This window comes from Cavia porcellus, unplaced genomic scaffold (assembly GCF_034190915.1).
Source record: "Cavia porcellus strain 051 isolate PalLab524CR breed Dunkin Hartley unplaced genomic scaffold, mCavPor4.1 scaffold_16, whole genome shotgun sequence".
Taxonomy (NCBI): Eukaryota; Metazoa; Chordata; class Mammalia; order Rodentia; family Caviidae; genus Cavia; species Cavia porcellus.
In genome coordinates, this window is record NW_026947499.1 from 556,019 (window position 1) to 575,759 (window position 19,741).

A 19,741-nucleotide genomic window follows, 5' to 3' on the forward strand; every position below is an offset into this window, starting at 1 on the left:
ACTCCGGGCAAGGTAAACACGCACGCCTTGTCGGGACACGGGGGGTACAGCGCTTGGAAAAGAAAGACAGGAGAGACACCTTTGCTGTCTGCACCGCGTTACACTGCACTGCACTGCACTGTACGCACAATCTTTATTTTAGGATTCATATATAGTAAACCCGATCAATTCACAGAGCCCAGATAATTAAGTAGTGAAAAGGCATTCTTTGTGGCAAGCTACAACGTGACAGACTACAATGTTTATTCTAAAACTATCTAAGTGAAGTAAATAATCACAACCAGTTCTCACAACTTCTCTAGCCCAGGAAGAAATTCATTAGCTCAAGAATGTTGTTAATTTGTCTGCTGTTAGTGTCACAAAGGGTGGCCAGCCACTTCCTCAAGACTTCTGCAAAACAAAGCCAGCTCACAGTATGGATTCCAGAGGGTGAGGGCTCACTGAGAACAGGCATTCCCGTTCTACCTCCTTCTCGCATACCAGGGCGGCTATTGTAAATTGCAGGTTAGAGGGGGTTGGGCCTACAAAGTGACACCTCATCCCCCACACTTCCTTCCTTTTTATTTTTTAACAATAATTTCCATAAGATCAGGTTATTAATAGCATTTCGTCTTATGCAGTAAAAATACACAAGAACTATGGCAATGAGAACTATAATTAAACTAAGTCCCATGCCACTAAAAGTGTGGGTAATGCTCTGCCAGATTCCTTTGGAATCTAATCCTTTCAAAGATTGAGCAAGCAATTGCGCGAATTGTGCTAGAGATTCATCATCATTTTGCTTTGCAAAATCCTTGTCAATTTGATTATGCAAAGATTCTATTTCCTCCTGGGCAGAGGTGTTTCCATTTAAATACATTCTAATCATTTCCCATTCATGTTCTGTCTGATTATAAGGTCGTTGGGTTATACAGAAAGTAGTTGAATTCCAATCACATTTTAAAAACACTTGATGCTGAAGAGCCAATATTTTTCTACCCATCCATTCAACTGTTTGTTTAAGGAGGTCTATTTGTTGTTGTAGTTTGGCGTTTATTTGCCACTGAGTTAACCAAAGTTCATGAGAATTCTCATGCCATAATTCGACAACATGTTTTTCTTGCAAAGAGGTATGTAAAGCTACTCCTGAGACTGCTGCTAGAGAGGCTACAGTTATCAGACTTAACAGTACAGCAACCACTATTCCAATAAATCTTTTTGTACGTTTTAACAGATGTTTAAAAAATTCAGTAGTAACAGAAATTACCGGGTCTTGAGACCAAGGTCGAGTTAAATTTACAGGCAACCAAATATGAGTTTTTTGTTGTAACAGCATAACTGTATAAGGCTTAGTGAAATTTAGTGTGCTATTTAAGCATGTAAACAATTGACAATTTAAACAAGTACAAGAAAAATGTGTAAAATTAAAAGTTCCCACTAAAAAGACATAAGGTAGAGGTGCACAAACAGTAATATTATACATTTTAAACCTAGTAAAATTATAAGTAGTAGATACAGATCGACTAGTCCCTGAATATGAAACATTGTACAAGGTTACAGGTTGCATAGCGGCTGGGATCTTCCAAATATGATTTTGAAGGTGATGAGGGTATTCTTCGGCTGCAACAGCAGGGTTAGCGATTCCACCATCTCCCCACCACAAGAGAGCCGTCTTTTGTTGAAATATAGGAGCTCCGTCAGTTATTTTCTTTGGATCTGGAAGACTATACACAACAGAGAGATTACATCTTGTCTCATTCCATTCAGCACATCCATTAACGAATTTTCCAAATGGTCCCCAAATAATATACCCATCAATATTTTTAGCAAATTTTCCCATACATAGTTGCCAAATTATGGGATTATAAGAAATATTTTTATAAGTAAATTCAGGGCATACAGGAAATGTATTTGTATCAGGTGCTGTTAAATTTCTCCAGGTAACATTAAAGGTTTGAGCAGCCAAGGCTTGAAGCCTTGTCCTTTTGTTGCCTGCTTTTATTCCATGTTGAATCCAATACTGCCATCCCAGAGGGATGCAAGGCGGTTCCCCAATGCAAATAGGCCTTTGATTACCATAATAAGTAAAATTGAATAGTGTCCCATCATCTTGATTGTGGGGGGTTAAATCAGCCCACGGTGCTGACAAAATTTCTCTAGGTGTGGTATAAAGTAAAATATCACTAGTTCCCCATTTTACAGGTTCTAATAAAGGGGGGTTTGGAATATATGCCCAGTACGAATGCGGAGGTACCTCAGTCCCCGATGCAACGGTGAGCAAGGCACATAAAGCTAAAAACAAGTTTTCGGGGTTTAAAGGCTTTCCTGCTTGAAGGACAAGCCGTTGCCCTTCTATGGTCAATTTCTTTAATTGTCCCCATGTAGGGAGGGGATTTAAATTTGGTCGCTGTGAGCGGCGGGATTTTCTTAGCTGTAATCTGGCCATGGCTGCGATAGGAACAAACTCAGCATCCTCAGCTTCTAGCTGGTTTCGCGCTCGCTTCTGAAGGCACGGTTCCGGTTCCTTGGGGAGTTGTCTCCGGGGCTGGTGAACAGGATCTGGAGACGCGGGTCCTGATCCATCGTCCAGGGACCCACTGCTGAATTCCATTTTCTGTGGAGATATAACCAAAACCTTTCCCCCTATAGAGCAATGTGCCCCTCTCCCATTCAGCCTCTGGAGCTGTTTTAGTCCAAATAGGTTCATTAATCACAAAAGGCTGTTGTTGCTGTTCAAAATGTTTTTCAGCTCTTGTTAATATTTCACCTTGTGGTAAATTGAGAAAATTTAAAATAAACAATGCTTGATGCAGTAATGTTTTTGGACTGTTTTGCAATTTAAACAGTATTGGTATCTGAATATCCTCCTGACTCCTCCTTTTTAATTTTTTAATTTGCAACTTAAGAGTGCCATGTGCTCTTTCAACAATAGCTTGACCCTGGGGGTTATATTCAATCCCTGTAATATGAATAATATTATGGAGATCACAAAATTGTTTAAATGTTCTGCTAGTATAAGCAGGTCCATTATCTGTTTTGATTTTAGAAGGAATTCCCATAACTGCAAAAGTCTCCAATAAATGTACAATAACATTTTTAGTGGATTCTCCCTGTTGAGCAGTAGCCCATAGAAATGAAGAATAGGTATCAATAACTACATGTACATAAGAAAGCCGACCAAAAGAAGGTACATGTGTAATATCCATTTGCCATAATTCATTAGGTTGAGTTCCTCGAGGGTTGACACCTGCGGGAATAATTCTTAAATGTAATGGTCTACAAATAGGGCAGGCTTTTACAATTTGTTTAGCTTTTGTAAAAGGTATCTTATATTTAAGATGCAAATGTCCTGCATTTGCATGATTAAATTGATGTTCTTCAACGGGTGTGGTGAACATAACTAAGGAATCCACTGCATTGTTACCTGATACTAATGGTCCGGGTAACTGAGAATGAGAACGTAAATGAGTAATAAAATAAGAATGATTTCTTTTTTGAACATGTATTTGTAAATTTTGAAATAAAGACAATAAAGCAGGCTTATTAGAATATAACACAGCTGAATAGATATTTGTCACTACTCCAACAGAATAGGCCGAATCGGCTATAATATTAATAGGTTGGTTATGAAAATCTAAAAACACTTGTAATATAGCAAAAAGTTCATTTTGTTGTACAGAGTTAAAATTTGTCTGACGTACCCAGTAAGATTTTTGAGTCCAATATGCAGCTTTATTTTTAGATCCATCTGTAAATATAGTCAAAGCTTGTGGAATTGGCTGTACAGCTAATAAGGTATTAACCACAAATTGTTGACGTCTAAAAAAATCCCATAATTTACTTTTAGGAAAATGATATGAAAAAGTTCCCATGAAATCTGCTAAAGCAATTTGTAAGGTTTCAGTAATTGACAACAAATATTCCCATTGTTCCTTAGTTAAAGGGATAACTATATTGTTTATATCTTCTCCTATCAAAGTTATAGAACGAGCTCTACCATTCATAATTAAAGCTGCAACCATGTCAATATAAGGCATAACATTTTTAGATTGCTTAGTTTTAGTGAATACCCATTCTACTGGCATAGCATTTTGACCTAAAACTGCAGAGGGATATTGAAAAGTATTAATAATATATAAAGTTAGAGGCAATTTAGGATCAATCCTAATTAAAAATGCATCCTTAATTCGTTGTTCTACAAACTGTAATTCTTGCTCGGCTTTTGTTGTTAAAGAACGAGGGCTGGATGGATCTGAAGAGCCCTGTAGAGTAGCAAACAAATGCTGTAATGCATGGGTAGGAATACCTAGTGTGGGACGAAGCCAATTAATATCCCCTAATAATTTTTGAAAATCATTTAAAGTGGATAACTTATCTCTCCTAATAGACATTTTTTGTGGAATCACCTTTTGTCTAGTAAGAATATATCCCAAATAATGACTAACTTCTTCCTTTTGAATTTTATCCTGTGCTATTACAAGTCCAAACGGAGAAAAATATTGAGGTAAAGTTTTTAAAATATCTTCTAAAACATTTCTATCACTATATGAGAATAAAATATCATCCATGAAATGAGCCGTATAAACCTGAGGCCATCGTGCACGCACTGGTTTTAATGCTGCATCAACATAAATTTGACATATAGTTGGGGAATTTTTCATTCCTTGGGGTAAAGTCCTCCATTGATATCTTTGATAAGGTCTTTGATAATTTGTTTGAGGAATTGAAAAAGCAAACCGTTTTCTATCTTCTGGATGTAATGGGATGTTAAAAAAACAATCTTGCAAATCTATAACATATACAAACCAACCAGCAGGGAGCGCTGAGGGTAAAGGAATACCGGGCTGAAGGGCTCCCATTTGAATTAAGGATGAATTTACAGCACGTAAGTCCGTTAAAAGTCTCCACTTGCCTGATTTCTTTTTTATCACAAATATTGGAGAATTCCAAGGAGATGTGGATGGTTCTATGTGATGTAGAAAAAGCTGTTGATCAATCAATTCCTGCGCTGCCTGTAACTTTTGAGTAGTCATAGGCCACTGATCTATCCAAATTGGGTCATCATTTTTCCAATTAAGCTTTAAAGGATTCATTTCCCTAGGCTGTAGAAACATGCAAAATATTAAAAATGTATATAAGCTCCCCATTGTTCTAATACATCTCTTCCTAAAATAGAAACTGGTACCTCTAAGATATAAGGTTTAATAACAGCAACTTGACCCTCTTCATTTTTTATATGTATATGCATTGTGGCTTGTCCAATTGTATTTACTGGAGTTTTACTTACTCCTTTTATATTACATGGAATAATAGTATAAGTAATATGAGAAGGCCAATCAGTAGGTTTAACAATAGTAATATCCGAGCCTGTATCTATAAGAGCCTGAATTTTCTTATGCTCAATAAAAATATTAATAAGAGGTTGTTGTTGAGATAATTTAGCTGTCCACATTACATTAATAGGGTTAGTGCTGCCGAACCCTCCTGTTCGCTGAACAACAGAGGATCCTATTGGGATATAAGGCAGTAAAATGAGTTGAGCTATACGTTCTCCCTTTAATAATTTATAATCTGTAAGTGAGGACATCAGAATCTGAATTTCTCCAGTATAATCTGCATCTATAATTCCTAAGTGAACAGTAATGCCTTTTTGATTTAAACTAGATCTACCCGTGAGCAAGCCAAAAGTTCCCGCAGGCAGAGGACCAAAAATTCCTGTAGGAATTCTCACGGGAGATTGTCCTCCTCTTAATTCTACATCTTTTAAGGCTGGTATGTCCACTGCGGCACTGTGTTGGGTGGCTGGCTGTAGGGAGAATACGGTAGATTTACCCCATTGATTTGTCCGGGGCCCGGGGTAGGGCCCGTTCTCCCGTTTCCCTTTTGTTCAGCTGAATTAACTTGTTTACTCCTGCATTCACGAGCCCAATGATTTCCCTTCTTGCATTTTGGACATAAGCCAGGAGCTCTAGATCTCTTTTTTTGATCATTGCCTACAAGTTTTGGACAGGCCCTCTTTACATGTCCTATCTGACCACAATTAAAACATTTTAAAGACTGTTCCTTTTTAGATTGCCAATTAGTCCACGTGGTTGCCATGGTCTCAGCAAACAGTTGCATTTTCCTAGATTCTGAATTTAAATCTTTACATTGTTTTATAAAATTGTCAATCGTTCCAGTATCTTTTATTGGAATTAAAGCCCTTTTGCATTCATCATTAGCATTTTCAAAAGCTAACATTTTTAAGAGATGCTCTTGTAAGTCTTGTCCCACTACTGTTTTTTCTATAACATTTTGAAGTCTTGCAACGAACTCAACATACGGTTCATTGGCTCCTTGCAGAACTTTAGCCCAAGATCCATATTCTGATCCTTTAGGCCGTATTTTATCCCAAGCTTTTAAAGCAATATCTTTTAATTGAGCATGAATCTCTCTTGGAGCTCCTGCCTGATGCTCAACAGTATCAAAGAAACCTGTACCAGAGAGCATGGGATAAGAAAGGAGTCTAATATTCGGATCTCGATCGTCAGCATTTTGTCTTGCCTTTTCCGCACAACCTTCCATAAACCACATGTGCCACTGTAAATATTCTGGCTCCTTTAAAAGAATTTTGGCCAAGGCTTTCCAATCATAAGGAGCAAGATTACCATAGTGATCTGCTACTGATGTTATTAATTCTCTAGTGTAATGAGCCTGAGGGCCATAAAGGGTTACAGCCTTTTTTAATTTTGCTAAATCATCCATATTAAATGCTTCCCATCTAGGGGGAACTGCCTCTCCATCTATTGGCTGAGGCCTGATTACAGGGAAAGCAAAGGCAGGCTTTTCCTCATCAGAATCCCCTAATTTTGGTAAATCAGCCAAAGCTAGCTTGGCTTTACTCCAATTAGGGTTAGATGGAGGAGGTGCAGAGGGAACTACAGGCGGGTTCTGCTTAACGGAGAGTTGTTTCACCTCTTGTGTTAAATGCTGTATAGCCTGTAAAATTGGGCGATTGTCATAATTTGATATTGCTGCGGCAGCTAAAGCTGAGTCGGCTGTAGCGGATTTTACTTTTGGTTTGGACGCCTTTTCACTACTTAAAGCGATAGCGTCATTTTGAACTACATTCTGCTCCTCCTCTGTGAGGGGCAATTCCTGAATAACTGGCTTAATTTCTAGTTGAAGATTTTCTACAATATGTTCATCTTCCATAGCTTTTAATAAAGAGTACACAACCGACCAAATAGCCCAAAAACGTAAAGGAATCTTCTCCTCCTGTTGCATAGCCCTTTCTATACTAACCCTTGCCTTCCTCCATACTTCTACATCCAAAGTTCCTTCATCTGGAAACCAAGGATTATATTCTTTAATTGTATCAATACACATATCCAAGTCAGCTGACCTGAGCGATATGCCATATATAGATAATAAATGTTTAAGAATTTTTAAGAAAGGAGAGGAAGCAGATTGTCCCATTTCCCCGTAATAAAATTATACTTACCTTCCTAAGCGACCTTCGGAGTCCCTGAATTCGGGCGCCACTTGTCGTGAGTGTCTAGAGCACTCTGAACTCCGGGCAAGGTAAACACGCACGCCTTGTCGGGACACGGGGGGTACAGCGCTTGGAAAAGAAAGACAGGAGAGACACCTTTGCTGTCTGCACCGCGTTACACTGCACTGCACTGCACTGTACGCACAATCTTTATTTTAGGATTCATATATAGTAAACCCGATCAATTCACAGAGCCCAGATAATTAAGTAGTGAAAAGGCATTCTTTGTGGCAAGCTACAACGTGACAGACTACAATGTTTATTCTAAAACTATCTAAGTGAAGTAAATAATCACAACCAGTTCTCACAACTTCTCTAGCCCAGGAAGAAATTCATTAGCTCAAGAATGTTGTTAATTTGTCTGCTGTTAGTGTCACAAAGGGTGGCCAGCCACTTCCTCAAGACTTCTGCAAAACAAAGCCAGCTCACAGTATGGATTCCAGAGGGTGAGGGCTCACTGAGAACAGGCATTCCCGTTCTACCTCCTTCTCGCATACCAGGGCGGCTATTGTAAATTGCAGGTTAGAGGGGGTTGGGCCTACAAAGTGACACCTCATCCCCCACAGGTGTGGAAACAGTAAAGGGCACCGTGCAAGGTGTGCATGCTGAGGAGTGCGGCTCCTCCATTGCGTGTTCTGACGTGGAGAAGGAAGGGTCATGGCTGGGGAGAGCCGTCGGCAGACAGGGGCTCTGGCCTCACCCAGAGCCCAGAGCCTGAGGACACACAGCTCCTTCTGGACTCCCTGGGGGCTGTGGTGAGATGAGAAACGGGGGCTGAGGAGACCGTGGAACCGGCCACCTCCCTCTCAGAACGTGGAGAACAGCACCGTGGCCTAGGAGCTGCTCAGCTAGGAGAAGAGCGTGGGCGTGAGTGTGTGGACAGAAGCTTGCGAGGACAGACCAAGTCACTCAGTGACAGCCCCTCTGAAGACGATTCCTTACCAAGGCCTCTACCTATGCTGTAAGGCAAGTCCCCCTGTGAAACAGCCACGCTAAGAGCAGTACCCAGCAGGCAGCTGTGGAAAGAAGCCACCTGGCTTCACGGCCTGCGACCGTCACACGGCCTGAAAGCAGGGGTCAGGGTGGCCATGTGAGTTACTTGTCCCATTGCTCTGCACCCTGAGGCAGCTGGATGACAGGCCGGCTCCCTCCACCACATCTGCATTAACAGCGTGGGGCCCAGGGCTTACCCAGGGCAGGCCTGGCTTCGGTCTGCGGTAGAAGTGCAGCCCTCAGAGCTGCCCAGCTGCGGGCTGGAGAGACTCAGACCGGGACTGGGGTGGAGACTGAGGCCTGGACAGGGGTGTTCAGCTTTACTCCCCGCATGCTGAAGTAGGCAGGGGGTGAGGACAGAAGACCAAGTCTTTTAAGCATTTCCACTGGTGTCCACATACTCACCCACCTGTCTTCCATCCACCCTTCATCCCTCCACCCACCCACCACTCACCCACATGGCATCCACCCCTCACCCACCCATCCACCCATCCACCATCCACCCTGCGCGCATCCACCATCTCCCTACCCACCCGTCTACCCACATAAACACCTTTGTGGAACCTCTGTTGCTACTTTTCTGTGGAGAAAGCAGACCTGGGCTGTGTCTCTGCGTCCCCAGTCTTTCTCACCAAGGCTCATGTGTGGTTTGTCCATCACTTCCACTGAATGTCAGAACCCCTCTGTGACAGCAGTGTAGGGGGTGCTGGACCCTCTCCTACCACTCAGCCTCCAGGAACCCCAGCGCTCCCCACCTGCACTGGCTGCTTCTGCTCCTTACCTGTGGCCCTGCTGAGCTCTGTCCTCCAGGTTTCTCAGGAGTGGGGAATTTGTGCACAGCTGGGAGGTGCTGGGAGCTGAGTCCCACCAGTGGAGATGGCCAACCGTGGCTGCAGACTGTTTCTATCATGTGCAGTGTGGTGCATGTGTAAACTGTGGCCTGGTGCACACAATGCTACATCAACAGCCTGGCAGACAGCTTCGTTACAGCCATGTGAGTGTGCCCTGGCGTTCTCGGTGCTAGTGAATCTGTTAAAATGCCACTGCTGCCTGCTGAGTGGAAGCCAGTCTGCTCACTGCTCTGGAGGGAAACTCAAGCCTCAGCCCAAAGGGCCTGTGCCCTCCTGGGGGCTGTGTTGCTCTGTAGCCACAGGGCCCAAGGCCCGCAGTAGGAAAGAGGCCTGGGCAGAGTAGGTGGGCAACTGGAGAATGGAGGCACGGTCCTGGGACCCGAAGCTGGGCTGGACTGTTTCCTGACTTGTCTGTCTGGAACCCACAGGGAACATAGCTGCCTAAAGGGACAGAGGGTGGGCACATGCTGCCCCTCTTGTGCCAGGCACACTTGGCCTGCAGAGGGAAGAGGCAGCCACTAGCGGGTTCAGTCTGCTGGGTCTGTAGCCTGGGCAGGAGCCCTAAGCTGACTGTGGTCAGTGTGTGGTTTCCATGGGACCAGGTACACCTCAGGAAAAGTCTCCCATGGGGCACGGCACCTGCTGGCTCTGGTCAGGGCCAGGTGCTAGATCCATGTCTGGCATAAAGAGCTTCCAGCAGCAGCAATCACTGCAGAGAAAATCTGTAGGATCTGAGGTTGTCTGTTACTATCTCAAAGGCCAGCAACCCAGGAGCCTGACAAGAGAATTGGCCTCTATCCCAGCCTTGTCCCACCCTGGGGCAACTGGGAGCCTTGGCCTTCCTTAACCTCACCCAACTGCCTTGGCCTTCCCAAACCTCACCCAACTGCCACCTCACCCAACTGTCCAATGTGGCTGGAGCAGGTCACAGAGGAGCTGGAGATGGTGAAAAGCCACGAGAAAAGGGAGGCTTGCGACCGGCTAGGTGCCCAGCACAGGCTGTGGGCTCCAAAGCACATAGAGCAGTTCGGGCCAGGCCTCCTGGAAGGCTCCACCCAGCAGGGCAGCAGGAAGAATGGGTCTCCAGACACCAATGGACAAGAGTGGCAGAAATGCGCCCATCCTCCAAGTCCTCAGCACGGGACAAGGCCTGGCCTACAGCGTTCTGCTGGCTCCCCGAGGCTGGAGCTGTTTACCAGTCTGGTCCCCATGCCCAAGCTTTTACCAGTGCTGTGTCTGGTGGGGTCCACAGGGGCAGCAGTGGGGCTATAAGTGCCAGAGCCACTGCCTCCCAAGAGGAGCCAGGAGCTTGGGTGCTCAGCTGACCTAGGCCGACCTCAGCCCTGACCCATCAACCCATCACTGGGGTGGAGGCCTGGGCTTGGGGCCAAGAGAGCACTGGTAGGTGCATGATGCTCAAGATGGGGATGCAGGAGTGGGCACCCCAGAAAACACCGACTGCACCCTCAGGTCAGCTCCAGGCGCTGACTGTATCTCCACAGAGTGCCAGGACCCCTGCTGTCGGGCCCAGCAGGTCACTCAGCAGCTTGTGGTGAATTTGGGTTCTGTCCACTGAGATCAATTTGATTGGGTGTGGTGGCCTCCCTAATGCATGGTCACGGTCAGCAACAAGGATCCCAGTGCCCTCAAGTTTCCTCAGAGGGCAAGAGAGCCTGACCCTGAAGACCCTTGATCCCAGAAAGCAAGATGCAGCCCCGTTTCAGCCTCCCTCCTCCACCCTTGGCTGCCCTTGCAGGGTCCCTAGTTTCCAGCCTGGTGATGCTGGGTATAGCCCAGGCCACTGGTCCTGGGCAGAACACGTGGACCCCGCTGTTCCTGAACCGGAGGCCGCAGCACCTGCTGATTGTGTCCCACGCTGGGGGAGTGCAGGGCTGGGGTCTGGTCTGGACAGTGCCTGCTCCTACATCCTTGTCCTGGGCATTGCACCCCACGAACCCCTTCTGGGCCCTGAGCCCAGGCCAGCGATGGGGCTGATGGGTCAGGGCTGAGGTTGGGCGAGGTCAGCTGAGCACTGGCACTCTTGGTTCCTTCTAGAGGCCGCAGCTCTAGCACTCACGGTGGCTTCTTCCTCCTCGGGTGGAAAGTGCCACCTTCTGGCACAGGGTAGGCTGCCCACCCTGCACAGTCGGCACAGGGCCCACAGGTCTGTCCTTGCAGCTGGTGTCAGCCAGGCCAAAAGCCCTCGTGACCTGCAGCTGCAGCAGAAGCCGGGGCATCATCCTGAAGCCACTGCAAGAGGACCCAGACGATGGCAGCGGGTGGTCACGGGTGCCTGTCCCCACCTGTGCTTGCATGCGGAGCTGAGTTTGGTTCCAGCTGACAGCAGGGTGTTTGTGACCATATCAAACACACAGCCAGAGAGTTTCTGGAAGCTTTATATAAAGACTTCCCAGGTTGAGAATTTAATAATTTCTTATATTGATATTAACAGTATTTACACTTGCAGCTTTTGAAAACAAACCCAAAAATCTTCTTACATTTCTGCATAACAGAATAAGGCAAAAACCAAAGTTCTGTACATTATTCATTGTTATTTTAATATAGATCTGTGACTGCAGTTCCAAGGACCAAGGGAGGGCAGAGCCGGGCTAGCGGCCTCACAGTGCGTGGACGGAAAGGCCGTCCGTCTTCTCTCCATAAATAAGACGAGACCTGGGGCTAGAAAGGGGGCCGAGTCCAGTAAATCCCAACCCCAACTACAAATTATTTTTTGGCTGAATGTCTGAAGAGCACAAAATTAACAAAAGTACAAAACCATTAAAAACGCTTCTCACCTGTGGGGAAAATACAAAGTAGGGGTTTCCCGGCCCATCTCCAGCCCGGCACGCCCGCAGCCGAGTCCACTGGGCGCTACCGGGCCTCCACCTCGTGCGGGTTGCATGCTGGGTACTCGAGGGGCTCCCCCGGCACCAGCGGTGCAGGCCGGGGCCGCGTGGGGACCCCGGACGCGGCCACCAGTGGGGGTGGCGCGTGCAGTGCAAGGCCATGGTCGCGGCCCAGGCCCGGCCCCGCGGCCTCTTCCCCGAGCTCCTCCTTCACCTTCACAACGGTGGCGCTGGGCGCGAGCTCGCGGCCCAGCCTCCCGGGCAGGCGCAGGCTGTCGCCCAGGGCCGCCCGGCTGCAGGGTGATGGTGGGCGCGCGGCCAGCATGGCGCCGTCCTCCTGCACCTGCACGGGTGAGCAGGGGTCCTTGACTCGGGACTCGGGTGCGTGCAGAAGCAGGGCGTGCGTCACCGGGGGCCGAGGCAGGCGAGTCTTCTCCAGGAGGTCCCTACAGGGGTACGGAGGTCGGCATTTGCTCTGTCTGACCTGTGTGAGGGGACCTTTTGGCACCCTGGGACCCCTTCATGCCAGGCCCTGACTGTTCAGTGTGCAGGCAACAGTGCGCCACCCTAAGGAGGCCCCGTGAGGAGCTGGTGGCTTCAGGCTCTCACAGCCCAGAGCGCCTGTGCTCCTTTTCCTCCTCCACCTGGATCCTCAGAGACATGAGCAGCTGCTGCTCTGGACAGGCCTGGCCCTCAGCTTGGGATCTCCACCACTCCACCTATGCATGGGCTCGCCCTGCCAGCCAGGTAGACCAGCATAAGGCCCCTTCCTGGGGTTCTCCTGGCCTGTGCACCCCCACCACCCTTCACTCCCGGGAACCCTGTGAGTTCAGGATTCAGGAAAGTGGAGAGGGTGTGGGGTGAGCCCAGGGCCGCTGGGCCTTCTGGCTGTGAGTGGGTCTATGCTGTGTGGTCTGTACCTCTTACCCGAAGGCCACACAGACCAAGGGGAGCCGGGAGTGGGGGCGTCAGCTCAGCCCCCAGGCAGCAGACCCTCCTGGCTGCTTCCCCAAGCCTCAGGGAGGGGAGTCATTTGTTCCATTCATGGAACTGGACCAGGGTCTGCCCCTGGGCACCCTGGACCCCAAGCCCAAGCCATCTGCCCATGCCCCAGGGTGGGGTCTTCCCACCTTCACCCCACTCTGGAGAGATGTGCTCTGGGCAGAGCTCAGGGGACCTAGGAGAGCCCCAGCTTCACTGAGGCTGCAGTGGGGGTGAGGTGCAGAGGGGGAAGGTAGATAGGAGGGGTGGGGCCACAGGGGAGGAGGGCCTCAAGGACAAGGGAGGGGACCACTCACCTCTCGAACTCCTCATGGCCTGGCTCCAGCTCTTGGGGCTCCCGAGCGTGGCTGCTCAGCTTATCAGTGGGTGTGGGCCATGGGGGTGGCGTGGGGAAGGAGGATGGCGCTCGGTGCAGCCGGCTCCATGCCTCGTGAGGGCTGGGCAGGCCGTGCAGTGGGGAGCCCTCCTTGGGGGTGAAGATGCTGCCCCCCGGAGCTGGTGAGGGGGCATGGGTCAGTAGCCAGGCCTCTCAAAGCCACCCTGTCCTGGCCCGGGGACCCAGCTGGCATCACTCACCCAGTGTGTGGCTGCCCAGCCCTCCGAAGGCATGGCTGCCCAGGCTGCCCAGTCCCCCGAAGGTGCCAGATCTGCTGAAGGGGTCTATAGGGAACAGGAGTCAGATCTGTGGCTGGGTTGGGTCCCCTGACCCTGCTTGACTCCAGCTTGAAGGTGCTGACAGACCTTGCCACCCTCAGGGGACCCACCTGTCAGGTGAGCAGCAGGCAGGAAGCTGGCATGATGGGCAGAGGGTCCCAACGGGTGTGCAGCAGGGTGGGCAGTACCTGGGGAGGGCAGCCAGGTTGGCAGTGGTTTGGGAGCCACCAGGCGTCCTGCAGCATGCCAGGAGCTGTGGCCTCCTGCCTCCCCCTTAACCCAACTGTAGCGTGAGGGTGACGCAAAGCCAGTCCTGGATCTGAAGGGTACGTGACCTTTGGTGCAGCTGTAGCCCCCTCGACCCCAAGGACCCTGGGTGTGGTGGTGGCAGCAGGGAGCCCCAGAGAAGAGAAAAGGGCGAGTAGGAACTCGCCTTGGTTGGGGCACTGCCCACTGTGAGAGCTACCTTGGGCAGGGTTGGGTCTTGGCCAGTACCAGCTTGAGCTTTGGGTATGGAATCCACAGCCCCTGCATGGACTCCCTGCACACAGCACCAGCTCAGGAGGGGACTTTGGCATCTTCCCTGCACCCCAACAACCCACCAGGCCTCCAGAACCAAATATGAAAACCATGCCCACTGGGCTGGGCAGGGATGTGGAGGTGCATTGGGTGCTGTGGCTGGTCGGGCTCAGGCTGCTTGCGGTGGGTGGGAGCAACATTCAGAGCTTTTAGTCTGCAGTGAAACCCCAACAAGATAGCCAGCCCACAGAAAGCAGCTGCAGGGCATGAAGACAGTACCCAGCAAAGCCCGCGTGCCCCAGCATGGCCCGGAGTCCCTGAGCTCAATCCTTCCTATCCAAGTGCCTGAGGTGCAAGGTCCCCCCACTGGGATCGGGTTCTGGGCATCTCCTGCTGCCATACTTCACTAAGAGTCACACCTGCTGCCACAGGCCACGCCGCGTCCCTGACTGCTCTGTGTTCTGTTCCTTTGGGATCAGAACGGCCCCTCCCATGAGGCACCCCCGGAGGTCTCCACCTGTCTGGGGGGTTCAGGGCTCTGGGAAGAACCTCAGTCAGGGGCTGCCCAGGGCTCACCTGTGCCAGGGAACAGGGGCCGAGCCAGGTCCTGTGGGTAGTGGGCCCCGGAGACCACGCCTGGAGCGGGGAGCCTGCTGGACAGGTCCAGCTTCACACCCACCTCCAGCTTGTGGGGGTCCAGCTGCAGCTGCGGAAGACAGGGTGTGGGGGGCGGCCACCAGCCCAGCACTGTTTCCCACCCCGCTCCCCTGGGCTGGTGACCACCCCTGCATGGGCAACATCTGGTTGCACCTCAGCTGTGCGAATTCAGTGCAGCGTGTCAGACTGCACTGTTCCAGGGAGCTCCATGTGTCCAAGGGCAGCACGGAACTGTTTTGGAAGCTGAATTTATTAAAGTTAAGCAAAATGGAGCTGCCTGCCTCTCAGACTTGCTGGGCACCACAGTGGACAGAAGGGTGGGAGCTGGGACAGGGACTGGATCAACCATTCCCAGGCTCTATGCAGTTCAGCCTAGCCTCTCACCCACTATGGAGCCTGGCTGGCCTTGAGCTCACAGAGATCCTCCTGCCTCAGCCTCCAGGGATTATGGGGGCAAAGTACCATGCCTGGATTGTCTGTGTTTTTGAGATAGGATTTCATTATGCAGTTCAGGCTGCCTTGAACGCACTGTGTAGTGCAGAGCTCTGATCTGATCTGCAGTCTAGAACTCTGATCTTCCTGCCTCAGCCTAAGTGCTGGAGTCACAGGTGGGCCTAAGGCCCACCCTGCCAGTCACCAAGAGGGACTAGGTGCTGTGGCTGAAGATAGCAGGAGGGCTGGGCAGGCCTGTATGCCTGTGGTCACCTGTGCTGCTCCCTGCTGTGGGGTGTGACTGCACCCCAGCCTTCACCATGCAGCCAGGCACAGCCCAGACACTGTAGCCCTCCGCTCTACAGAAATCACACTGCAGTAACGGCCCCGTTCTAGCCTCTGAGGGAGCACCTCCACTTTGCTGTCTCTTGAGGGCCACCCAGGCATCTGTGTCACCCGGGGGGCTGCTGGGGATTCAACTTCCCCCTCCAAGTGGGGAGGAGCAAGAGCCTCTGGAATGACAGCGCCACGTGCCATGTGAGTGTGGGACCCGCAGGCTATCCCGGCCCCTAGGACCCCCACACCTGCACACACTCCAGATCTGCCTCACCTTCACCTTGCGCTGGTGGTGGAGGATCTGCCAGGCGATCTGCACGTGCACTGCACACCATTTCCCTGGCTTCTACGGGACAAGGAGAGCTCAGAGGACCCTGTCAAGGCACCTGGGCTGCCAGGGTGTCCACCTGTGCCCACACTCACCCTGGCCGCTGTCCGGTATGGGTCAGTCACCTGTGGGGACAGAGCAGAGGGCGATGATGGCCGGCTCTGCACGCCAGGAGCAGGATAGGACAGCATCCAAACTGACGCTGCCCCCCGGAAGGTGTGAGCGGCGCTGACACCTACCCCGGGGGCTTTCTGCAGGAGGGCGTGGACCGTACTGGCTCGGCCCTGGACCTGAATTGGGTTTGTGGTCTGGAGTAGGAGGGGGAGAGAGGAGTGTGTGACCAAGAGGAGGCCCTGCCTGGGCAGTCACCACAGCCCTGTCCAGGGTCTGCACCAGGGAAAGAGCTGAGGCACAGGGCACCCAATCAGGGACCATCTGGGCCCAGTCAGGCCCACACTGCAGGCAGCAGCTGCCGTGTGGACAGCGGAGCACACACAGCAGAGGCCAGGCCTGGCTCCCTGACCCTTGTGCCCAGTGCCATGCTCCTCTGGCTCCTTCTCTCATGGGGAAAGTGGTGGCTGCGCCCTCCACACCCAACATCCTGCTGTAGGGCACCAGCACCTCAGGTCCCTAGGACTGGGTCCTAGGAACCCTTTCTGCCCATCTGTGACAGTGTGACCAGCTCAGGGGCTCTTCAGAGTTGGGGGCCTCAGGAGGCCTGGTTACCTCAGGCACTGAGGCAGCTGGGAACAGCAGGTGGGGGTCACTGGGACCAGACACTGGTGTCCCTTCCCCAGTGATCAGTTTCACCAGACTGTGTGAAACCTGGCTGTCCAAGGGATGGCTCAGTGCGTCCCTGGCCTGGTCAGAGGAGGCTCAGAACCTCCTGCGACATGGCTGGCCGAGGCCAAACACCTTTGTAGCAGGGCTGAAGCCCATAGGCAGTGGGCCTGAGCAGGAGGCCCTTCTCTGCAGGCCGCCGCCCTTTGTCAGGGACACTTCTGGTCCAGAACCCCCTCACCCCAATAACCCCTGCCTAGCACAGTGGGTACCTTGGGCTGGAAAGCGCCCTGCAGGGACCCAAGGGGGCTGGCATGTGCAAGCAGGGTGGGCAGCCCTGGAACAGCAGATGGGATGGCTGGGAAGAGCTGGAAGAGAAAGAGAGGTGCTGGTCCTTGGAGTCCCTAGGGTGGCCCCACCCCCGGGCCGCACTCAGGGACTCACGTTGGAATGTCGGAAGTAGGGGCTGTCCAGCTTGGCTGAGAACTTGTCAAACTACAAAGGAAGGAAGAGAAGCCATGCTTCCCATATCCAGCACCCACATGGGCCTGGCACCTGTCCCCGCTGGCCAGAAGGGAAATGGGTAGGGCCTCCGGTGCCTCCCAGGACGGGCAGCACACGGTGGCCATGTCCAGGTTCCTGGAGCATCCAGAGGAGCCCCAGTGAAGGCTTAAAATGCTGTTTAGGGGCAAGTGGGGGAGGCCCAGGCTTCGGTCATCTGGGACTTGTGCCCAAGTGGCAGCTGCTCCTGAGACAGGGAGCACTGGCACCACCCGGGGGCCCTAGTCCTCTCCAGGCCTGCAGACCCAGAGTCCTGACACAGCCAGATGTTGAGGACTGGTGTGGCGTGGCTCTGGGGCAGGTCACATGCATCTGGACAGCCAGGACAGCAGTCTGGGATGGCCCTCAGGGCTAGTCTCCAGGGGAGAGATGCCAGACCCAGGTGGAGTCCACAGGCAGAGAGACAGAGGGAGATGATGCCCACCCCTGCCCAAGTGTGCGGCCTGTGTGTGCCTGCCCCCCACCAGCACGCGGGCCTACGCACCGGTGGGGGTGCGGCAGGTGGCACGAGTGGCGCCGGGGGCAGCCCTGGGAAGGGGGCGAATGTGTGTTGGTGCTGGTGTGTGTGCTGGTGAGTGTGCTGGTGAGTGTGCTGGTGGAACTCGGCCCGCAGCAGAGCCCCCGGGCCCAGGGGGGCGCCCGGCCGTTCCGTGCTCTGCACCAGAAACCGCGTGTTCAGCTCTTGCCTGAGCAGCTCCTGATCTACGAGAGAAAAGAGAGAGAGACAGAGAGGCACGTCGGCCACGGGCTCCCGCGGGGCGAGGCGGATAGTCACCTGGCACTTGCGGCTTCGGGAGGCCAGGCCTTGGGGGCCACTCGCCAGGTGTGGGCCGGGGGATGGAGGGAAGAGAGGAGCCTGTGACCAAGTACCAATCAGAATCCCCGCATGAGGCTGGCAATACATGATTGGCTGGCTGAGGGAGAGCCACAGGCTGGCATCTGGAGGTGAGAGAGAAGCCGTGAGCCCACCACTGGCCCCATCCAGGGTGCCCTGTCTCATGTGGACACCGGCTGACTCCATTCCACAAAGCCCGTCGAAGCCCAAGGAGGACTCCCTGGGACCACGTCTAGGACAGCTGGGGAGACAGGCAAGGGGCTCTGTCATCTGGACCCTCCATACCTGACATAGTGCCACAGAAGGGACAGGGACAGTGCTGGCTGGGGTCCAGGAGAGCAAGGAGGGAGGGGCCACATGAAACGGGCCAGCCAAGGCTCCAGGATCACCTACCTGCAGGGTGTCCTGGGACCACCAAGCTGCCAGGCAGTGCTGAGGCTGGGGGCAGTGTGGGCGTGGCAAACATGGTCGCGGGGTGCTGGTGCACCTGGCCTCGGAGCGCCAGGTGTGAGGTAGAGAGGTGGGGGCTTGGCCCCGACAGCGACAGCGACCCGTGCTTCCCCAGGCCCAGCGAGGTGCTGCTGCTTGCAATGCTGCTCCTGTTGGGGAAGCAGGATTCAGTGCCACCAGCTGCGGAGGTCCCTGTCCCTACCCCCTGCCCAGCCGGCCCGTCCAAGATGGCACTAGGCCCCAGTCCACCCAGGCCTGCAGGCCCCACCATGAGACTGGTGCTGCCCCTAAAACCATGCTCGCAGACAGGAGGCCCCACTACTCCGCCTAGCCATAGCCACGCCTCCAACAGCGCAGGCCCCGCCCACAGCTCTGCCCCATCCCGTCCCTCGCACCTGAGGCAGGGCAGGTGCAGGCCCGTGGTGGGTGCTGTCTGGCCGGGGCCTGCGAAGGCGCCCAGGGGCGCAGACTCCCGCGTCTGCGTCTGTGTAGTCTGTGTGGGCAGCGGGACCGTGAGCGGAGGGGCGTGGCACAGCCCCGGCTCAGTTCTCAGCAGCGGGATGGTGCAGGCCCCAGGCGGTGCGGTGGGCAGGGTGCCCGCGGGCAAGAAGGGTTCAGTGCTGAGCTCACGGCTGCGTTCCAGGCCAGACACTTTGGGGGCCGCCCCGGTCTTGGCCTCCAACCCTTCGCCTGGTGTGGCACCTGCAGAGTGTGGGCGTGGGCTGGGCTGTGTGGCACCAGGACTGCCTTATCTCCTGGATCTGGAGGTCCAGGTGCAGGCCTGCCCACACTCTGGGCAACTACTGGCCCTCAGTCACCCCGTTCCAGATGGGCAAGGAGGTGTAGAGGTCATGTCCTCAACCACACCTGGAGGGGCAGCTGGTTTCCACAGGTGGAGTGACCCACCCCACTACCACCCAGGACCCCTTTTCATCACCTGGTCCACTCCTCCCCCGGCTGCTTGTGCCACCTGTCCTTCTGGAG

The 19,741-nt window shown here is 52.3% G+C and overlaps 2 protein-coding genes across 17 annotated transcripts in view; both read right to left on the reverse strand.

Moving 5' to 3' along the window:
- Positions 1-80: 80 nt before the first annotated feature.
- LOC134470588 (endogenous retrovirus group K member 18 Env polyprotein-like) lies at positions 81-2,422 on the reverse strand. The gene is made up of 2 exons (XM_063225428.1): positions 2,234-2,422; positions 81-1,703 (listed from the first exon to the last, which is right to left on the reverse strand). The coding sequence occupies exon 2, from the start codon at positions 1,544-1,546 to the stop codon at positions 506-508; it is 1,041 nt and encodes a 346-aa protein (XP_063081498.1). The 5' UTR covers positions 1,547-1,703; positions 2,234-2,422; the 3' UTR covers positions 81-505.
- A 9,318-nt stretch (positions 2,423-11,740) lies between these two features.
- The window catches only part of Fbrsl1 (fibrosin like 1), a 55,778-nt gene continuing 47,777 nt past the window's right edge, over positions 11,741-19,741 (reverse strand). For 3 of the 16 annotated variants that reach the window (XM_063225413.1, XM_013148671.3, XM_063225424.1), the window contains 13 exons: positions 19,153-19,459; positions 18,701-18,906; positions 18,343-18,411; positions 17,957-18,174; positions 17,356-17,406; positions 17,184-17,279; positions 16,227-16,439; positions 16,078-16,149; positions 14,955-15,084; positions 13,970-14,047; positions 13,782-13,865; positions 13,502-13,700; positions 11,741-12,649 (listed from right to left, as the gene is read on the reverse strand). In XM_063225413.1, coding sequence (XP_063081483.1) covers positions 12,229-12,649; positions 13,502-13,700; positions 13,782-13,865; positions 13,970-14,047; positions 14,955-15,084; positions 16,078-16,149; positions 16,227-16,439; positions 17,184-17,279; positions 17,356-17,406; positions 17,957-18,174; positions 18,343-18,411; positions 18,701-18,906; positions 19,153-19,459 — 2,144 coding nt within the window. In that variant the 3' untranslated portion in view covers positions 11,741-12,228. Of the gene's footprint in view, positions 12,650-13,501; positions 13,701-13,781; positions 13,866-13,969; positions 14,048-14,954; positions 15,085-16,077; positions 16,150-16,226; positions 16,440-17,183; positions 17,280-17,355; positions 17,407-17,956; positions 18,175-18,247; positions 18,412-18,700; positions 18,907-19,152; positions 19,460-19,741 lie in introns of those variants that run through there. The other 13 variants (XR_010039534.1, XM_063225418.1, XM_063225417.1 and 10 more) reach the window with 13 other exon arrangements.